This window comes from Lipotes vexillifer, unplaced genomic scaffold, assembly GCF_000442215.2.
Source record: "Lipotes vexillifer unplaced genomic scaffold, Lipotes_vexillifer_v1.1 scaffold47, whole genome shotgun sequence".
Lineage (NCBI taxonomy): Eukaryota > Metazoa > Chordata > Mammalia > Artiodactyla > Lipotidae > Lipotes > Lipotes vexillifer.
The window spans coordinates 985,088-1,006,912 of NW_006791298.1; the positions used below are offsets into that span (position 1 = coordinate 985,088).

Consider the following 21,825-nt stretch of genomic DNA (forward strand, 5'->3'; position numbering starts at 1 on the left):
CTACAAAAATTATGGCTCAGGGACCATAGTTTGAGGACCCTGCCTTACATTAGAAGGTGGGACAAATAGTAAAGTAAAGATGTATGCAGGGTGCTGAGGTGATTCGGAGTAGGGAGAAATCACACATTTCTCAGGGCAAGAAATTGGGAATGGGTGGCCTAGAAAGATGAATTTGCAGTTCAGAACTAATTCCAAAATACAGGTGAGTGGAAGCTATCAGGATCAGACCAAGTTAGAAAAGCCCAGGGAGTATTTTGTCTGGTCATTCAAGAAAAGTTTCAGACCAAAACGTGGAGGTATTTTTGTTAAAAGCATCCAGGAATGTTGCGACCTTGGTGACAATTTACCATTACAAAAAGAGAAAAGATGAAAGGTATGTTATAAAAAAAATAAAAATAAATATGTCCTTCCGATGTAGATGATTTTTACTGTCAATATTCTTTTAAGGTCCGAGTTCATTACTGATTATTTTTGATGATCTTACCATATAAATTCAAAAATAAAATGTGTTAAATGCGACACTGAAATATGCTCTCATTGGTCTTTTATTTACAGAACTTACCTGATGTTTCTTTCCTTTTTTTTTTTTTTTTTTTTTAATTCTAGCACCAATAGCTGCAGGAACTGGCCCAAATTTTTCTCTCTCAGATTTAGAAAGTTCTTCATACTACAGCATGAGTCCGGGAGCAATGAGGAGGTCTTTACCCAGCACATCCTCTACCAGGTAATTTGATTGATGGCTCATAAAGAGGTCATAATTCATAGTTACATACCTTGATTTTAACTCTGGGCCTGCTCGACACTTAGCAGTGTGTCTGTAGTAGTAGAAGATACTAGAAATGGGTTCAGCCCCAGTGGATTTTCAGTCTCACTGGGGAGAGAAAGCAAATGCATATGCAGCAGCATGCATATATGTGTATACACACACAGACACAGACACACACACACACAAGTCAGTGAAAAATTGTGTGGCATAGGCTGAAAATAGTTAAAGACAGCTTTATCCAAAAAGAGTGACTTGTGCTCAGCTATAAACTGTAAGCACTGGTCGGGGTTGGTGAGATGGAAAGTAAAGGAATGGTGTTCTGGGTGGGGTGGAGACACGAGCAAAGGCATGGAGGGAGGATGGATGATGAACATAGCAGATTCTCAGGAAATTAAGGACAAGCCTTGACTAGGGAAAAGGGGGTGTGTTTTGGCTTGTTTGGCAGAAAGCTGACACTGGTGACATCAGTCCCAGTCTCCATGCCCACAACAGACATTACAACTCAGTCCCAGCTCTTTTCCTACTGAGCCCCGACAGGTCTCAAAATCCAGTCTACTGGAGTTGCCCTGTGAGATGCAACCTATTTGATATCCTGGTGTGAGGATGTAAAAGCAAATGCAGTCCCCCAGCAGTGTGAGGCCAGATCATAAACACTGTTACACCGGGAGACCTTTAAAAGAGCAAAGCTAAAAGAACATAACCAGATAACAATTCTGGGGTTCTTGATTCCCTTGAGGTCACAAAGCCAAAATCAAAATGAAGCATTTTGCAAGATCCTGTTGTCTCTAGATAACCTGTACCGGAGAGAGAGGGATTAGGCATTTAAACCCACAGTATTCTTTTACAAATCGGCTTTAGCACTGGACTGTGACAACAAAGAAAAGAATGGTGCAGAACAATCTTTAATGTTTGTGTACTTCGCAGAAAAACGTTTGACAAAGGTATATTCCTCCTAAAGCAAGTACCAGAGTTTTAGGATTTAAAACAACGGCCAGATGATAGAAATTTTCCATGGTAGAGATTCATTCTTACCTTGACTTTTAACCATATTTTAAACATATATTTAATCATTACTTTAAAAAAAATCAGCTTAGTCATTACCAATACCTTGAAGACAGTTAAAGAAAGAGTTATTCCTTAAATATAACCACCAGATTCTACCATCATCTTTCTTGCTGTTTAAATGTCCCCCTCAGTTCACTGAGGTATCAGCTCCTCAGGAAAAAAAAGTCTCCAATCCGAAAAAAACACTTACAATAAAAGAATGAGATTGTGAACACATGATTGTGAACACATTTGGATGTTAATACATTTTGAGGATTTTGAATGTTTGCTGATGGAAGAGACATTGGGTGTAACTACACTCAGTGAACATGAGGTCAGTGATTAATTTAGACGTTGATGGGCTATTTGTTTTTCATATGTGTGCTGCGTATGTACCATGGACATCCCAAATATCCTTCAACTTCTCCAGCTGTTTTGTTGCCTTTTGCTGTGATTCTCTGTGTGGAAACTTGGTTATTAATGTTGTTTAAAAGGCTAGTGTTGTTCCTATAATCTGCAAATAACTAACCCTGATAAGGTGCTAATTATAAACAGCATCAGTAGTTAATACCTTGGTAATATGTTTGTTTTGCTCACATTAGGCTCTCCTAAGATGACTCTTTTAAAGTCATTCTTTAACTATATAGACTCAGCAGAATTATCTGTGTACAGGTGAGAAAATGTGCCCAGAAGAATGCCCCAGATTTACATATAGAAAAGTTCATCAACCAGTCAATATTTGTTCATGCTGTGCCACTATTAATTGGTCACCTGCTCTGTGGCAGGCACTGTATTAGGTGCTTTACATCCCTGATATGAGTTAATCTTCACAGTAATTTTACAATATAGACAGTGTTGCCATTTAACAGTGGGTCAGCCTAGAGCTCAGAGAAGTTAAGTAACTTGCCCAAAGTGACAGACCAAGTAAATGGCAGAGTCTACATTCAAACTCAGGTCTGTTGGAAGTATAAAACCATGCTCTTTTCACACTGAATCCTCTTAGGAATGAGGCTCTCTCTTTTAGTAAGGAACAATAGAATGGGAAGCCCCCAGAAAGGAACATCCAGCATCTCTACTTTTCCTGGACACTTAGCATTTACTATTTTGAATTATTATTATCATCTTTGAGGTATGTACAGGTCCTGCTTCCCCATCTGGACTGTAAATCCCTTAGAGAACAGTGTCTAAGTCTTCTAAATCAGCAACAAACATTTATTAGGTCCCAAGGATATTGTCCTAGGCACTGTGGATATGAAGTCAAGTACAGGAGCTTTGCAATCTCGAGGTAGAGACTAACAAATGAATGGAGATTGTCAGTTCAGGGCACTAGGAACGCTCAGGAAAGATGTGTTTTGCTGTTTTGTGGGGACAGGGTAAAGCTTCTAGGCTTTGTATGTAGTAGGAACTAAGCAAATATTTGGAATGAAGGTAGTAGTCTTACCTTAATTTCTAGGTAGAATTGATAGGAACAAAGCAAATTCCACACACAAGAGAGACTGCTTGGAAGAGTATTTATCCTCCCTCTTATGTAGAGATCTTACTGGTCCTTTCCAGGGTTCCTCAGATGTTTCTGGGAGAGTAGAATCAGTGTGTTAGAAAGTCAAGAGCAAGAAACCAAAATTAATGATTCATTTCTGAATTTAAAAAAATAAAGAAGACTGATAAGCATTCGCTGTAGGTTCTGTACCCCTTCATAGTACACATCTGCAAAATCATAGAAGGGTAGTGTAAAATTTGGGATAGTGTATACTTTTTTAATCCCAAAGAAATTCATCAAGATAAATCAACTGTCAAGTTTGTGAAGTCAGTAAACTTTGTCTTGGAAGCCCTCCACTCGTCCTTCCTGGCACTTCTAATTTCCTTCCCTCCTGCATCCTGTTCTCTCCTCCAACCTGTGTCTCCACTTCCAAACATTTATCCTGTATCAACCCTTGACAGTCCTTGCTTTCAAACCAAGGGGTCAGCTAATATCTACAGATTCTTTCACCTTTAGGATTTATTAACTGCATGAGTATTTGCATTTTATTAGAGGACACCAAGGAAATCAAAAGCTTTAGAAACTCAGTAAAGTATTAATAATGGGAGAATGACGGGCAGTGAAGTTGGCCTTTTGGGTGGGATCTCACTGAGTCATGACACTTGGGCGAATCCTTGTCACAAGTTCATATGACTGTTTCTAAATCTGTAGCCAATAAATAAATAAATAAATAAATCTGTAGCCCAATTCAGCAGTTTTTGAGCATCTGTTATTAGTCAGATACTGTGATAGGCACTAGAGATTAAAAAGAACAAAACAACAAAAAAAAACCCTGACCGTCTCCTTCCCCACAGATCTCACAGTTTTATCAGAATATGCATGTCTCACCTTTTATTTGCCAAGGAACATAAGGAAAATATTTATTTTGTTTCCAGTTTGTGTTCTTCCAACTTCCAAAATTACTTCAAGCGTTTTTCAATTTAAAAACACTACAGGTAGTATTAAATATAGAGAGGACAGAAACCATATGCAAAGATAGGAGAGATTATTATATCAGGAACGTGAACCCAGAATTATGCCTTACGTTTAGCCCTGAAATTCCTGGTTGCCAAGGCAAGAAGGGGAAACACTAGGTTATATAATGTGCATTTTCTAATAAAAGGGAACAGTAGAAATTCATTTAAAGAGACCATATTTTTTCTGGTTTTATGTATTAGGAGGAATTTTTGTGTGTATATCCTTTTATAAAGGACTTCTATTAGATGCAGTTTTACATAAAATACAGAAAAGTTCTTTGACTGGCTCTTTTTCATTGAACTTCAAGGAAAGCCAAGCAAAGAACATTAAATAAGCTATTAAAGGTTTTTCCTTTGGGTACTAAGCTAGCATGCTACAGATATGTTGCTTTCCTGTGGTCTGGCTTTAATGAAAATAGAACTTAAAAGACTAAGAACCCTGGAATGCCAAATGTAATAACTAGAAGTTCGTACCTTGAACTGGGCCCTCTGCATTTTTTTACTCAGGTTGCTGCAGCAGCCTCTTAACTCTCTCCCTGGGGAAGGTTCATCCCCTTCTTTTCCCTTTGCTTCTCAGGAGCCATCATCTGTGCAACTACCAGAGTGACCTTTCTAACAGATGACTCTGATGTCACTTCCTGTTTAGACTTTTTCAGGGAGTCTCCATTGCTTATAGGATAAAGTCCAGACATACAATATCTTCTATCACCCCTTCCCCCCTTCTTCTGCTCTGCCCTTCCCACTACTTCTGCCATAGCGAACACCTGCCAATTCCCTGCATGTGTCACACTCTTCTCATGGTGTTGTTAGTGCCTGATATGCACCTCCCTCCTGGAGTGATGTTCAAAATAGCAGATAACCTGTGTGACTCAAGCATCCCAGTTAGGACAGACCTGCCCCGCCACAGTGTGAAGTCCTGGAATGCCCCCCTGATGTCCCAAACCTTATTAACCCTTCAGGTTTGGGATCATGAGTCTGTTCTGGCGCAAAGGTGGAATGACAAGGTTGGGGGAAATGTATGGGGCATGGGACAATGGCACTTTACCAACTGGTAAAGAAGTATTTCAGTATTTTAAAATCCAGAATGGCTGCCTGAGGGGTGCATCAGCTGAATAACAGCCTGTCTCTGCCCTGTTCTTCTTTCTGCCCCATCACCTGACACTCTCTTACAGACAGTTCAGGAGCCATCTCCTATGGGAAGCCTTTCCCGACCTTCCCTGTGTTTCACTTTTCCTAACTCCTTCAAAGAACCCACTGTAACCTCTGTGTGGTTCCATCATCATACCTGTATTTCTCTTTGCACAATTTTGTTTACCTCTCTGTCTTCATCCACGAGATTCTAAACCCCATGGAGACAGGGGTTATGTCTGATTTATTTCAATATAGCAGCATTTAGCACAGCACCTGGCATGCAGGAGGTGCACAATAAGTGTTTGATGAATGAACACATATTAAAAATTCTGTACACAGAATTTTAGGTCCCAACACAGGAGGAAGAGATTTCCCAACAAGCATTTGCACCAGGTATGAAATCTACCAATTCTGGTATGTTAGTGACATAATCAGTTAATACAGTGAGAACATTAGCAACATGTAGCATTTCACTACCTTTTAACTCCTGAAGTCTCAAATTGGGAGGAAAAAAAATTCAGCCCTTTAACTGGTAGAAAATGGAATATATTTTGGAAATGTCCCGACCATACCTATGCAAAACCAAAAAATCCCCACCTTGATGGCATAGAATTTCAGTTTGGTAATTTTGTTGTAGAGAAAGTGCATAAAAGTCACTGGGTCACTCTTTTTTCCATGTCCCTTATTCATAGAAGGAAGTGTACTCCTTCCTTCTTTTTTTTTTTTTTTTTGCGGTACGCGGGCCTCTCACTGTTGTGGCCTCTCCCGTTGCAGAGCACAGGCTCCGGACGCGCAGGCTCAGCGGCCATGGCTCACGGGCCCAGCCGCTCCGCGGCATGTGAGATCTTCCCGGACCGGGGCACAAACCCGTGTCCCCTTGCATCGGCAGGCAGACTCTCAACCACTGCGCCACCAGGGAAGCCCATTCCTTCTATTTTTACCTTGTTTGTTCACTGTTTTATCTCTAGTGCCTAGATCAGTACCTGGACTGCTGTCACTGTGCAATAAGTATTTTTTAAATGAACAGATCTAAATGGAAGATGAGAAAACATGGCAAAAAAACAAACAGCAATCCGAGCTTTTCTTCAAGGGTCATGCGCCCTGATTTTACTCCTTTCTGGGGTGCCAGAAGGGATTGAATTGATGTCTAGGGACATTGCTGACGGCTACGCCCCAGCCACTGCTCTAGGAGATGCAAATGTGAGCTTACTACTGACTCTTCCAGGTGGAGACAGGAGCGGGAGCCAGCCACCCGTTCCTCAAGGGAAAAAGGAACCGGAGGTGGGGGGCAGCAGAAACTCGAGTGACAATAAAAATCAAACCCAGACACTTGGAACAACACAGACCCAAGACTTTGTTCCACATCCAGTGACTCACTAAACTGAACAAGAGCCTAAAGAGAGACCATGAACTACACTGAGTTACCCAACTGCTTCCTCCCTTGGCTTTCTTTCCACCAGAGATGCCATGTCCAGGAGAAAGGTGCTTTGGATGACTTTTAAACATGTACCCGTTTGTTATTTCAGCTCCACAAAGCGCCTCAAGTCTGTGGAGGATGAAATGGACAGTCCTGGTGAAGAGCCATTTTACACAGGCCAAGGGCGCTCCCCGGGGAGCGGAAGTCAGTCCAGCGGGTGGCATGAAGTGGAGCCAGGTAAGCGGGCTGGGCAGTGGGCTTGCAGCCGCCCCTGTAAAGTCCAGGATGCATGGGAGCCCACGCCAGGCATAAAGAGAACGCAACAAGCTCAGAGCAGTGGACTTTTTCCACGTGAACACGTGTTTGTGCCTGACTGCTGCTTTTATGAAAGGGTGGTAGCGCAAGGATGCCATTTAACTGAGAAGAGAGACTGAGAATGGTGTGTAGGGTTTTCTACCCTTACATCTTTTCACCTGCACTGCAATCCAGCGTTCCATTTGCCTTTGCTTTCATTTTATGCTAATTGCCTTTTGGGTCTGGTTTTATCTTTTAATAATCAAAATAAAAATCTATCAACTTTTTCAACTACGTTGATAACATTGGAAAGGTAGAATGGGTTCCCTGTGTGATAGCTTTTGTACTTGGATCTTTATAAAATGAGGAGACTTTTAAATATGTTTTCCTGTTACTGGATTTCATCAGGATTCTTTTTCTATTTAAAAGGAACAGCTATCTTTATGCCCCTCTTTCATGGACTAAGCAAATGATGACTGCTAGTTTAACTTCCTGGGGTAGTTCAGTCTTGGCTCTGGAGTCTTGAGTAATGTGACTAATTCTGATAGCAGAAGCATTTTGAAACTTTTCTCAGTGTCTAACCTCGACATGGGCAAGGGAGAATCTTCTCCAGTGGCTTCCTCGATAGGCAAAGTCAAATGCTGTAGAGAATAGAGCGGGCTTTGGAAAAAGACAGGCAGAGTGTAATCCTGACTCCAGCTCCTGCTGGCTGTGTGATTATGGGCAAATTACCTAACCTCTCTGAAACTAATTGTCCCCATTTTTATAATCTGTCAATAATAATAGCTATGTCAGTGCTCTTGAGATTTAAATGAGGTAATATACATAACCTGTCTATGAATCACACCTAGTACAGTAAGTTTGAAAAAATTTCCCCAACCCATGCCTCAGAGTAATTCCCTGCAAAAACAGACAAGTGCCAAGAAAATCTCTGAACCCCTTCATCTTCAAATGAACTTTTTTCTCTCCTCTCTAACATATCAAAAGAGAATCCTCAGAGGGTGTGACTAAAAAGGAAATAGCACAAGAGAGATTTGGGGGATGATGGAACTGTTCTGTATCCTGTTTGTGGTGGTGATGAACAGGAATCTATACACGTGTTAACATTCATAGAAAAGTATGCCTTCCACTCCTGAACCCCCAGGCAGTTTTGCTATATGATAATTAAAAACAAAACAAAACCTCAGGCCCCACTGTCTGATTCCTTTATCTTGTTCACTTTACTAAAATGCAGAAATTTCACTTTGCCTTGCTTCTACCTAATCTTTTCACCCAACTCATTCATTCACTCACACCTTCACTGGGAACTTTTCTCATGATGAGGAACTATGCCTGGTTCTGGGAACTCAAGGATGAATGGGAAGGCTGTGGCTCCTGCTTTCAAGGAATTCACAGTGGGGGTGGGGAAGAGACACATAAGAAGATCTTTAGGGGAGACTGGTTCAAGATGGCGGAGTAGAAGGATGTGCACTCACTCCCTCTTGTGAGAGCACCAGATTCACAACTAACTGCTGAACAATCATGAACAGGAAGACACTGGGACTCACCAAAAAAGATACCCCACATCCAAAGTCAAAGGAGAAGCTGCAATGAGATGGTCAGAGGGGCGCAATCACAATAAAATCAAATCCCATAACCGCTGGGTGGGTGACTCACAAACTGGAGAACAATCATGTCACAGAAGTCCACCCACTGGAGTGAAGGTTCTGAGCCCCACGTAAGGCTTCCCAACCTGGGGGTCCGGCAGTGGGAGAAGGAATTCCCAGAGAATCAGACTTTGAAGACTAGCGGGATTTGACTGCAGGACTTTGACAGGACTGGGGGGAACAGAGACTCCATTCTTGGAGGGTACACACAAAATAGTGTGTGCATCAGGACCCAGGGGGAAGCAGCAGTGACCCCACAGGAGACTGAACCAGACCTACCTGCTAATGTTGGAGGGTCTCCTGCAGAGATGGGGGTGGCTGTGGCTCAACATGGGGACAAGGACACTGGCAGCAGAAGTTCTGGGAAGTACTCCTTGGCTTGAGCCCTCCCAGAGTCTGTCATTAGCCCCACCAAAGAGCCCAGGTAGGCTCCAGTTTTGGGTTGCCTTGGGCCAAACAACCAACAGGGAGGGAACCCAGCCTCACCCATCAACAATCAAGTGGATTAAAGTTTTACTGAGCTCTGCCCACCAGAGCGACACCCAGCTCTACCCACCACCAGCCCCTCCCATCAGGAAGCTTGAACAAGCCTCTTAGCTAGCCTCATCCATCAGAGGGCAGACAGCAGAAGCAAGAAGAACTACAGTCCTGCAGCCTGTGGAACAAAAACCACATTCACAGAAAGACAGACAAAATGAAAAGGGAGATGGCTATGTACCAGAGAACAAGATAAAACTCCAGAAAAACAATTAAATGAAGTGGAGATAGGCAACCTTCCAGAAAAGGAATTCAGAATAACGATAGTGAAGATGATCCAGGACCTTGGAAAAAGAATGGAGGCAAAGATCGAGAAGATGCAAGAAATGTTTAACCAAGACCTAGAAGAATTAAGGGACAAACACCTAGAAGAATTAAAGAACAAACAGAGATGAACAATACAATAAACTGAAATGAAAAATACAGTAGAAGGAATCAATAGCAGAATAACTGAGGCAGAAGAAAGGATAAGTGACCTGAAAGACAGAATGGTGGAATTCACTGCTGCAGAACAGAATAAAGAAAAAAGAGTGAAAAGAAGTGAACACAGCCTAAGAGACCTCTGGGAAAACATTAAACACACCAACATTTGCATTATAGGGGTCCCAAAAGAAGAGAGAGAGAAAGGACCCAAGAAAATATTTGAAGAGATTATCACTGAAAATTCCCAAACATGGGAAAGGAAATAGCCACCCAAGTCCAGGAAGTGCAGAGAGTCCCAGGCAGGATAAACCCAAGGAGAAACATGCTGACACGTGTAGTAATCAAATTGACAAAAATTAAAGACAAAGAAAAATTATTAAAAGCAACAAGGAAAAAATGACAACATACAAGGGAACTCCCATAAGGTTAACAGCTGATTTCTCAGCAGAAACTCTGCAAGCCAGAAGGGAGTGGCACCATATATTTAAAGTCATGAAAGGGAAGAACCTACAACCAAGATTACTCTACCTGGCAAGGATCTCATTCAGATTTGACAGAAATCAAAAACTTTACAGACAAGCAAAAGCTAAGATAATTCAGCGCCACCAAACCAGCTATATAACAAATGCTAAAGGAACTTCTCTAAGTGGAAAACACAAGAGAAGAAAAGAACCTACAAAAACAAATTCAAAACAATTGAGAATATGGTAATAGGAACATACATATTGATAATTACCTTAAATGTGAATGGATTAAATGCTCCAACAAAAAGACACAGGCTCACTGAATGGATACAAAAATAAGACCCATATATATGCTGTCTACAAGAGACCCACTTCAGACCTAGGGACACATACAGACTGAAAGTGAGGGGATGGAAAAAGATACTCCATGCAAATGGAAATCAAAAGAAAGCTGGAGTAGCAATACTCATAGCAGGTAAAATAGATTTTAAAATAAAGAATGTTACAAGAGACAAGGAAGGATGCTACATAATGATCAAGGGATCAATCCAACAAGAAGATATAACAATTATAAATATGTATTCACCCAACATAGGAGCACCTCAATATATAAGGCAGATGCTAACAGCTGTAACAGAGGAAATCGACAGTAACACAATAATAGTGGGGGACTTTAACACCTCACTTATGCCAATGGACAGATCATCCAGACAAAAAATTAATAAGCAAACACAAGTTTTAAATGATACATTAAACAAGATGGACTTAATTGATATTTTTAGGACATTCCATCCAAAAACAGCAGAATACACATTTTTCTCAAGTGCTCATGGAACATTCTCCAGGGTAGATCACATCTTGGGTCACAAATCAAGCCTCAGTAAATTTAAGGAAATTGAAATCATATCAAGAATCTTTTCTGACCACAATGCTATGAGATTAAAAATAAATTACAAGGGAAAAAATGTAAAAAACACAAACGCATGGAGGCTAAACACTATGTTACTAAATAACCAAGAGATCACTGAAGAAATCAAAGAGGAAATAAAAAAATACCTAGAGACAAATGACAACAAAAACACGATGATCCAAAACCTATGGGATGCAGCAAAAGCAGTCCTAAGAGGGAAGTTTATAAAAGTACAAGCCTACCTCAAGAAACAAGACAAATCTCAAATAAACAATCTAACCTTACACCTGAAGGAACTAGAGACAGAAGAACAAACAAAACCCAAAGTTAGCAGAAGGAAAGAAATCATAAAGATCAGAGGAGAAATAAATGAAATAGAAACAAAAAAAATAGCAAAGATCAATAAAACTAAAAGCTGGTTCTTTGAGAAGATAAACAAAATTGATAAACCATTAGCCAGACTCATCAAGAAAAAGAGGGAGAGGACTCACATCAATAAAATTAGAAATGAAAAAGGAGAAGTTGCAACAGACACCACAGAAATACAAAGCATCCTAAGAGACTACTACAAGCAGCTCTATGCCAATAAAATGGACAACCTGGAAGAAATGGACAAATTCTTAGAAAGTTAAAACCTTCCAAGACTGAAACAGGAAGAAATAGAAAATATGAACAGACCAGTCATAAGTAATGAAATTGAAACTGTGATTAAAAATCTTCCAACAAACAAAAGTCCAGGACCAGCTGGCTTAACAGGTGAATTCTATCAAACATTTAGAGTAGAGCTAACACCCATCCTTCTCAGACTCTTCCCAAAAATTGCAGAGGAAAGAAAACTCCCAAACTCATTCCATGAGACCACCATCACTCTGATACCAAAACCAAACAAAGATGCTACAAAAAAAAGAAAATTACAGACCAATATCACTGATGAATATAGATGCAAAAATCCTCAACCAAATACTGGCAAACAGAATCCAACAACACATTAAAAGGATCATACACCATGATCCAGTGGGATTTATCCCAGGGGTGCAAGGATTCTTCAGTATATGCAAATCAATCAATGTGACACACCATATTAACAAATTGAAGAATAAAAACAATGTGATCATCTCAATAGATGCAGAAAAAGCTTTTGACAAAATTCAACACCCATTTATGATAAAAACTCTCCAGAAAGTGGGCATAGTGGGAACCTACCTCAACATAGTAAAGGCCATATATGAGGAACCCACAGCAAACATCATTCTCAATGGTGAAAAACTGAAAGCATTTCCTCTATGATCAGGGACAAGACAAGATGTCCACCCTCGCCACTATTATTCAACGTAGTTTTGGAAGTCCTAGCCACAGCAATCAGAGAAGGAAAAGAAATAAAAGGAATACAAATTGGAAAAGAAGAAGTAAAACTGTCACTGTTGCAGATGACATGATACGATACGTAGAGAATCCTAAAGATGCCACCAGAAAACTACTAGAGCTAATCAATGAATTTGGTAAAGTTGCAGGTTACAAAATTAATGCACAGAAATCTCTTGCATTCCTATACACTAACAACAAAAGGTCAGAAAGAGAAATTAAGGAAACAATCCCATTCACCATTGCAACAAAAAGAATAAAATACCTAGGAATAAACCTACCTAAGGAGGTAAAAGACCTGTGCTCAGAAAACTATAAGACACTGATGAATGAAATCAAAGATGACACAAACAGACACAGAGATATACCATGTTCTTGGATTGGAAGAATCAATATTGTGAAAATGACTCTACTACCCAAAGCAATCTACAGATTCAGTGCAATTCCTATCAAATTACCAATGGCATTTTTACAGAACTAGAACAAAAAATCTTAAAATTTGTATGGAGACACAGAGGACCCCGAATACCCAAAGCAATCTTGAGGGGAAAAAAAACGGAGCTGGAGGAATCAAAATCCCTGACTTCAGACTACAGTACAAAGCTACAGTAATCAAGGCAATATGGTCCTGGCACAAAAACAGAAATATAGATCAATGGAACAGGATAGAAAACCCAGAGATAAACCCACGCACATATGGTCAACTAGTCTATGACAAAGGAGGCAAGGATATACAATGGAGAAAAGACAGTCTCTTCAATAAGTGGTGCTGGGAAAATTGGACAGCTCCATGTAAAAGAATGAAATTAGAACACTCCCTAACACCATACACAAAAATAAACTCAAAATGAATTAAAGACCCTAATGTAAGACCAGAGACTATAAAACTCATAGAGGAAAACATAGGAAGAGCACTTTGTGACATAAATCACAGCAAGATCTTTTTTGATCCACCTCCTAGAGAAATGGAAATAAAAACAAAACTAGACAAATGGGACCTAATGAAGGTTAAAAAGCTTTTGCACAGCAAAGAAAACTATAAACAAGATGAAAAGACAACCCTCAGAATGGGAGAAAATATTTGCAAACAAATCAATGGACAAAGGATTAATCTCCAAAATCTATAAACAGCTCATGCAACTCAATATTAAGAAAACAAACAACCCAATCAAAAAATGGGCAGATGACCTAAATAGACATTTCTCCAAAGAAGACATACAGATGGCCAAAGGGCACATGAAAAGCTGCTCAACATCATGAGTTTTTAGAGAAATACAAATCAAAACTACAGTGAGGGGGCTTTGCTGGTGGCACAGCTGTTAAGAATTTGCCTGCCAATGCAGGGGACATGGGTTCAAGCCCTGGTCAGGGAAGATCCCACATGCTGTGGAGCAGCGAAGCCCGTGTGCCACAATTACTGAGCCCGCATGCCTAGAACCCGTGCTCTGCAACAAGAGAACACACCACAATGAGAAGCCCATGCACTGCAACGAAGAGTAGCCCCTGCTCACCGCAACTAGAGAAACCCCATGCACAGCAACAAAGACCCACACAGCCAAAATTTAAAAAATAAAATTAATTAATTAAAACAAAGAAAAACTACAGTGAGGTCTTACCTCATACCGGTTAGAATGGGCATCATCAGAAAATCTGCAAACAACAAATGCTGGAGAGGGTGTGGAGAAAAGGAAACCCTCTTGCACTGTTGGTGGGAATGTAAATTGATACAGCCACTGTGGAGAACAGTATGGAGGTTCCTTAAAAAACTAAAAATAGAATTACCATATGACCCAGCCATCCCACTACTGGGCATATACCCAGAGAAAACCATAATTCAAAAAGACACATGCACCCCAGTGTTCATTGTAGCAATATTTACAATAGCCAGGTCATAGAACCAACCTAAATGCCCATCGACAGATGAATGGATAAAGAAGAAGTGGTACATATATACAATGGAATATTACTCAGCCATAAAAAGGAACGAAATCGGGTCATTTTTAGAGATGTGGATGGGCCTAGAGACTCACTCATACAGAGTGAAGTAAGTCAGAAAGAGAAAAACAAATATCGTATAATAAGGCATATATGTGGAATCTAGAAAAATGGTATAGAAGAAACAGCTTGCAAGGCAGAAATCGTGACGCAGACATAGAGAACAAACGTAAGGACACCAAGGGGGGAAAGTGGTGGGGGGTGGTGGTGGGATGAATTGGGATTGACATGTATACACTAATATGTATAAAATAGATAACTAATAAGAACCTGCTGTATTAAAAAAAACAAGAAAGTATAACCCCAGACTAACCATGAGAAGGACATCAGACTAGTTGAGACTCACTGTACAATATATTTGACCACTACTCTGCAAACTGTCAAGGTCATCAGATATAAGGAACATCTGACTGACTACCACAGCCTTGAGAGGCCAAAGAGGCATGACCCCAAAATGTAGTGTGCGGTGCTGGATGGGATCCTGGAACAGGAAATGGACCGTGGGTAAAAACTGAAAAGATGGGAATCAGGTGTAAACTTACAATAGTGTATCCATATTGATTCACTAATTGTAATAAACATACCATAGTAATGTAAAGTGTCTGTAGCAGGGGAAACTGGGTGTGGGTATGTGAGAACTCTCTGTACTGTCGTCACATTTTTTTTCTGTAAATCTACAGTTTTAAAAAAATAAAGCTTATTTAAAAAAAAAAAGAAGATCATTATGTGGTGACATGGGAGGCGCAAGGATGGGGAATTAGCCTCTGGTGCTGCCGTTTTCTGTGTTATCAACACAGCATTCAAGGTGTGGTGGGTCTTCTACAAAGGCCACACGTCAGCTTCACTCCACACTGATATTCATGCCAGTTTGCTGAAAGCGACTAAGAAATACACCCAGGCCTAAATGAACATGCTGACCACCCAGGCTGCCAAATGCATCATCAGCGCGACCTCAGGAGAGTGCCAGTGAGAAGCTTATGTGCTATTAAAAAATTTGCAGATCTAAATGTTCTTTGAACTCTTTTTAAAAGACCAATTAAAGTCCTGGCCCATTTACCTGCTTTTGTGAAAATCCGAATCAAAATATATAAGTTTGGGACATTGTGCCTGAGGGTCATACTGATGTGGTTTTATACAGACTGAGGTGCTTCATTGTGTTGATGTACATGAAGCTCCTCCACCATAAGCCTGTCCTGTCAAGGTAGATTCCTTTGGGGCCTATCTGGGGGAAGTGGGAGTACGTTGAATATAGAGTACCTTGACCTAGTGACTTTTATTCAGAGCAATTCTGTTCTTCTCTGCATGTTATGATTCAAATGACCATAAATTTTAACATCTGAATACCTATATCCTTTGTGGTCTTTAAATAACTAAAATTTAATGGCTAAATCCTTTTTGGGAGGATATATATATATATATATATATATGGTAATAATACTACATATTATACTATATGTATATAGCATATATGTACATATAGTATAATATACTGTATATACTATACATATATGTGTGTGTGTATATATATATATATATATATATATATGAGAGAGAGAGAGAGAATAAGTGTATATTTGTAGGGGGGTTCTCTAAGAAAAAAGTTTGTACTTTTAGAGAAATCCCCCATAATTATACTGTATTCCTGCACTGATGCTCCATTCTCTATCCCTATTTCTTTACAGAAAAATGCAGTTTCATGGTATATGTGCAGGGGGTGGGGGAGGACATTGAATAAATTTACATTTGGCCATATTCAGCATAGAAAGTCATAATTGAAACATGGCCTGATGGGACATTAAAACTCAGCTGAAGGATGTTGTACATGTTCGTGGTGACTTTGGTGTCATTAACTCACACCAGCCATTTTAAATGGATAATTTATGCTGCCAGATGGTCCTTTTTGGGGATTTTCCATCCAGCCCAATCCCCTTTTTGGCACAGAGGACACCCTTCTGTTGTTCCCACACTGATCCGGGACTGCATAGCTTTTCCCCAGGGGTACAGTTCATTGAGTAGGAGGCTTTTAGTGATTCACGCATGTAAATTACCTTCAGAACGTGTTTGGCGTTATGTATATCTGAAGGCACCAGCCGCCTCGTGGTTGCCTACATTTGGGATAATTCTATCAAGCAAGTACTAAAGGATACTTTGTTTATGCCTCAGATGTGACCCAGGAAGCAAGGCCTGTACTTATTCCTCACTCAGAGAGCTTTGCATCTTGTTTACCTGCCCTCAAATGCTTTTTCAGTGCTCCCTGGCCAAAAGAGGGCTGAAGGTTGCCAGAAGAGACAAATTTCCTGGAGCAACAGGAAGGCTTTGGAAAGTAAAACAAACCAGACATGCAGTAAATTACATGGGCTCTTTCAAATGTCTTTTGTAGTATCCTGTTCCCCATTAGTTTATCTCAGCACTTTTAGTGCACAGCTCTTATTATCTGGGAAGAGGGGCATAGGAGATTAAAGATGATGTTAGTTTAAAAACATCAGACAACCTCAAGCTGACTTTTGCTTCTCTTACAATGCTGCATTTGTTCTTTCCACTTAGTTTCGTTTCCCAGTTATCTCAAAACTGGGTTAGATTCGAAGCTTTGAAGCTAATCATGCACTGATGAAATGAGTCCTATGAAATTCTATCAAGCAAAAGTGCACATACCATCAACTCTTGTTTATCTGTACAAATGAAAAATTGCAGAGGAACTGATAATGCAAATAAATAGGAAGGAAACCAACAGGCAGGCGCCTACACTGGGTCAGACGCTGCATGTGGTGCTTTCATATATATGGTAATGATTATAGTTATAAATTGTTTAAGTACCTCCTGTGTACCAAGTTTTTTGTTTTTTTTTTTAAATTGCCCTAAATCATGCAAGTAGAATGAGCTTGCCTCTGTAGAGATGAAACTGAGAATTATAAAAAATTAGGTGACTTGCCTAGCGCCACAGAGATAGTAAACCTGTGGATCCTGAATCCAAATTTCAACCTAAAACTAATTTCGGAGTATAAGTTTTGTCTTCTGTACCCAGAAGACAAAATAACCTCTTTTACCATAAACATTTATGCTTGTATTTTAAGGTCTTATGTCCTGAGCTTGTATTTAAATATAAAGCATAACAATAAAAATTTTTAAAAATTACTCATCAGAAAGACCTGAAAAATCCCCCACTTTCCTTATCCCAAACCCTTGTCATGCACCCAGACCAGAGAAGGAATGTGGGTTTATTAAATACGCATAGGATATAATATATGAGCAAACGGTATTAACTGTTAACAAAGTGAAATATCTACCATTTTTTGCCCATAAAATCAAACAATCCTCAGCATTCAGATCTTTGTTCAAATAATACCTTATCAGAGAGGCTTCTAGTGATCTGAAATAGCTGCTGTTTCTCTTGCATCATCCTATAATTCATAACCCTGCTTGCCTTCCTTTCTTCATACCACTATCTCTTGTTATCATATGTTCTCCCTCTAGAATATACACTCTGAGCAGTGGGGCTGAGTCTGTCTTTTCCATTGCTGTACCCCCGGCATCCGTGACAGTCTGCCACATAATAGGTGCTCAATAAATGTTGATTGAGTGAATGAATGAAGCCTATAAAGCAGGGAATTTGGGTGCTTTCCATAAATCTGAAAGCAGATTTTGCCACCCGTAATTCTCTCAGAATTGATGTTTACTATATTCTCAATCTGTAGGCTGTTATTCAGTCAGATCCAATTATTAGCAAGTAGTAAGCAAAACAATTGCTAAGGCTCAACCATGGGCCCTGTTAACAAGTGGTAGTGTTATCAAATTTTATTATAAGTATCCTTCACGTTAAAGGGTATCCCTTTAAGTGAATCAAACCTTTTTTTAAAAGATAATACTTTATTGTCTTCTAAGATAATACTTTTTTTAAAAAAAGATAATTCGTTATCACAAGCTCTATATCAAGAATCCCAATAGGGCTTCCCTGGTGGCAGTGGTTGAGAGTCCACCTGCCAATGCAGGGGACACGGGTTCGTGCCCCGGTTCGGGAGGATCCCACATGCCGCGGAGCAGCTGGGCCCGTGAGCCATGGCCGCTGAGCCTGCGCGTCCGGAGCCTGTGCTCCGCAACGGGAGAGGCCACAACAGAGAGAGGCCCACGTACCGCCCAAAAAAAAAAAAAAAAAAAAAAGAATCCCAATAGTGAATCTTTATAGAATGTTTTATGTAGCCTTCCTGATTTCTGTCAGACATAAATCTTAAGATTTCCACGTGAAATTTTCTTTTATACAAGCATAAGTAACACCCATATGAGACACTATGGGATCTGTATCACGTGAGGTCTAATCTTGCTATTCAAAGTGTGGTCTGAGGACCAGCAACATAGCATCACCTGGGAGCTTATTAGAAATACAGAATCTCAGGCTCTAGCCAGGCCCACAGAATTTTAGCAAGATCTCCGGGTGATACTTATACATGTTAGGGATTGAAAAGCCCTGATCTAGGCTCCTCCTCTGATTGTTCCTTTATGTAGGCTCTCACCACTCAATCATTGCCTTGTTTAGCGGCACCCTGAACTTTCAGTGTTGTGCTCCCCCAAGCTTTCTCCCTACTTTAAGTAGGAATGCCTTTAACACTCTTCTAGATAGATAGAAATCTAGCCTATTTTCAGGCAGATCTGAGAAGATGGTACCCTCACACAGTGATTCCTACCTCAGTACAAGAAAGGAACTTCTCTCTTCTGCCTCTCTCATCTTTCTCCAGTTGAAGTGCATGGAGAGGAAGAGCTGGTCATCTAATCAGTACAGTTCAAGTCGAGCCAAGTCACTGAATCTTTATTAAGTGCTGATTGTGTACAGTACAGAGTAGTTACAAGGTGACCCCGTCAAGTCCCTGTCTTCAAGGGCAAACCAAATTTCCTCCATTGTCAGTCAGCATCTGTAAGATGGGCACTGTTGTTTCTGCCCCATCTCTGTCGCAAAGTTACAACAATCAAATGATGAACTTGAACTTCTGTTCCAAATGCCAAAGTCCTTTGTTAAAATTAATGTTCTTTAATCATGTGAAGTATCATTAGAATTATTTTTTTCCCTTTTTAATTTCTTTTTTTTTTACATCTTTATTGGAGTATAATTGCTTTACAATGGTGTGTTAGCTTCTGCTGTATAACAAAGTGAATCAGCTATATGTATACATATATCCCCATATCCCCTCCCTCTTGCATATCCCTCCCACCCTCCCTATCCCACCCCTCTAGGTGGTCACAAAGCACCGAGCTGATGTCCCTGTGCTATGCGGCTGCTTCCCACTAGCTATCTATTTTACGTTTGGTAGTGTATATATGTCCATGCCACTCTCTTGCTTTGTCACAGCTTACCCTTACCCCTCCCCGTATCCTCAAGTCCATTCTCTAGTAGGTCTGTGTCTTTATTCCTGTCTTACCCCTAGGTTCTTCCTGACATTTTTTTCCTTAGATTCCATATACATGTGTTAGCATACAGTATTTGTCTTTCTCTTTCTGACTTACTTCACTCTGTATGACAGTCTCTAGGTCTATCCACCTCATTACAAATAGCTCAATTTCGTTTCTTTTTATGGCTGAGTAATATTCCATTGTATATATGTGCCACTTCTTCTTTATCCATTCATCCGATGATGGACACTTAGGTTGCTTCCATCTCCTGGCTATTGTAAATAGAGCTGCAATAAACATTTTGGTACATGACTCTTTTTGAATTATGGTTTTCTCAGGGTATATGCCCAGTAGTGGGATTGCTGGGTCATATGGTAGTTCTATTTGTAGTTTTTTAAGGAACCTCCATACTGTTCTCCATAGTGGCTGTACCAATTCACATCCCACCAGCAGTGCAAGAGGTTTCCCTTTTCTCCACACCCTCTCCAGCATTTATTGTTTCTAGATTTTTTGATGATGGCCATTCTGACTGGTGTGAGAGAGACAAACCCTATCCAGTTAATGTGGTTGGATTAAATGCTATTGGAGTAAAAGGGGAGAGCTGACTTTAGAATTAGGGACACTGTCCTCAAAAGGAGGCAACGAAACTGGGTTTCCGTTGGAACCCGAATGAGAAACGCTCACACACTTGAAAGTGAGACATGATGTCTCTTAGCCTTTCAGTCATTGGTATATATATAAATTTAAGTGTTCTTCATATACCTTTCTTTCTAAGGTACATATATCTTGCAAGCCAGCTTTGTGGCTGTCCTGTGAAACTTCTCAGGTTGTCTGTGTCCCCAGAATTGACTCATCCGAGGGTTCAGTGGGCTTCATGGATTACTGAGTTGCCCCCCTTTCCGCATTTGAGATATACATACCAGTCAATTTCAGCCCAGTTAAAGATAGTTTTTATTGTGAAAAAACATGAAGTTATAGGACTTTTTCAGTGAAATTTAGTTCTGTGTTTGAAAACAGGAGCCTCTTACTCCTTAATTTTTCTCCTGTAGGAAGATATTCAGAATTCTAGCATGCCTTCAATTATTGTGTGATTGTAAAACCTTATTAACAGACACCACTACTTTAGCCAAGATGCTGGAAGTTCTAAACAGTTCAGTGAAAAGTTTTAAAGTCAAATTTGGTAAGTAGTAAGTTTAGCTGTAGTCCTTTTCTTAAAAACTTTCAGAGATAAACTTCTTTCAGAGATAGATTTCTTCCCAAAGGCTTAGCAGTCCTCATTTTTGAAGGTTAAAATTAAGCACTGTGATAGCATACTGTCTATTCTTATCACAATTATTAAGTCAGGAAATACATTTTTAAAGGCATTTGTAGAAGAATATTTGGTAAACATCTCATCAACCAGCAGCCCAGGACATTTAGAACCAGAGTTCAGTGTCACAACTGCTAGGAGCACAATTGGATTTTGCAGACTTATATTGGTTCATTGTAGTTTTCAATACTCCATAATAAGTTCGCTTGGATTCCCAACCCTGATAGTCCTAATTTGACTGTCAACAGTCATTCATCGGTTGTAGGAGTGGGAGAAGTTTGCCAACATAAACTTGTAGCTGAGAAGCATAGGCAGAGCCCCATTATCGATGCCAATAAAAAGGCAGCAGACTAGTAACAGTAATACATCGATCATGGACACTCAGCTGTACTGGCATGTATTAGGGGAAATGATTAAATCTCCCACAATCTCCTGCTGTAATTGGAAGAGTCACTGTTACAGAACACTGCCATAGGATCAATGTCTTGGCTTTCCTTCTACATTTATAGAGCAGTGGGAAATCATCATTATGTGACAACGTTGTCTCCCATTATCTCTTTAGTACTGGCACTTGCTCTTAGAGGCTGGTGCACCAGGGAACACCACTACAGTAACAAGGGTTCCTGCTCTTTTTTTTTTTTTTTTTTTTTTTTTTTTT

At 40.0% G+C, this 21,825-nt stretch overlaps 1 protein-coding gene across 1 annotated transcript in view; it reads left to right on the forward strand.

Moving 5' to 3' along the window:
- Positions 1-21,825, forward strand: part of NFIA (nuclear factor I A) — a 393,295-nt gene that overhangs the window by 261,235 nt on the left and 110,235 nt on the right. Inside the window, exons 5-6 of the mRNA XM_007464277.1 lie at positions 607-724; positions 6,961-7,086. Coding sequence (XP_007464339.1) covers positions 607-724; positions 6,961-7,086 — 244 coding nt within the window. The remainder of the gene's footprint in view (positions 1-606; positions 725-6,960; positions 7,087-21,825) is intronic.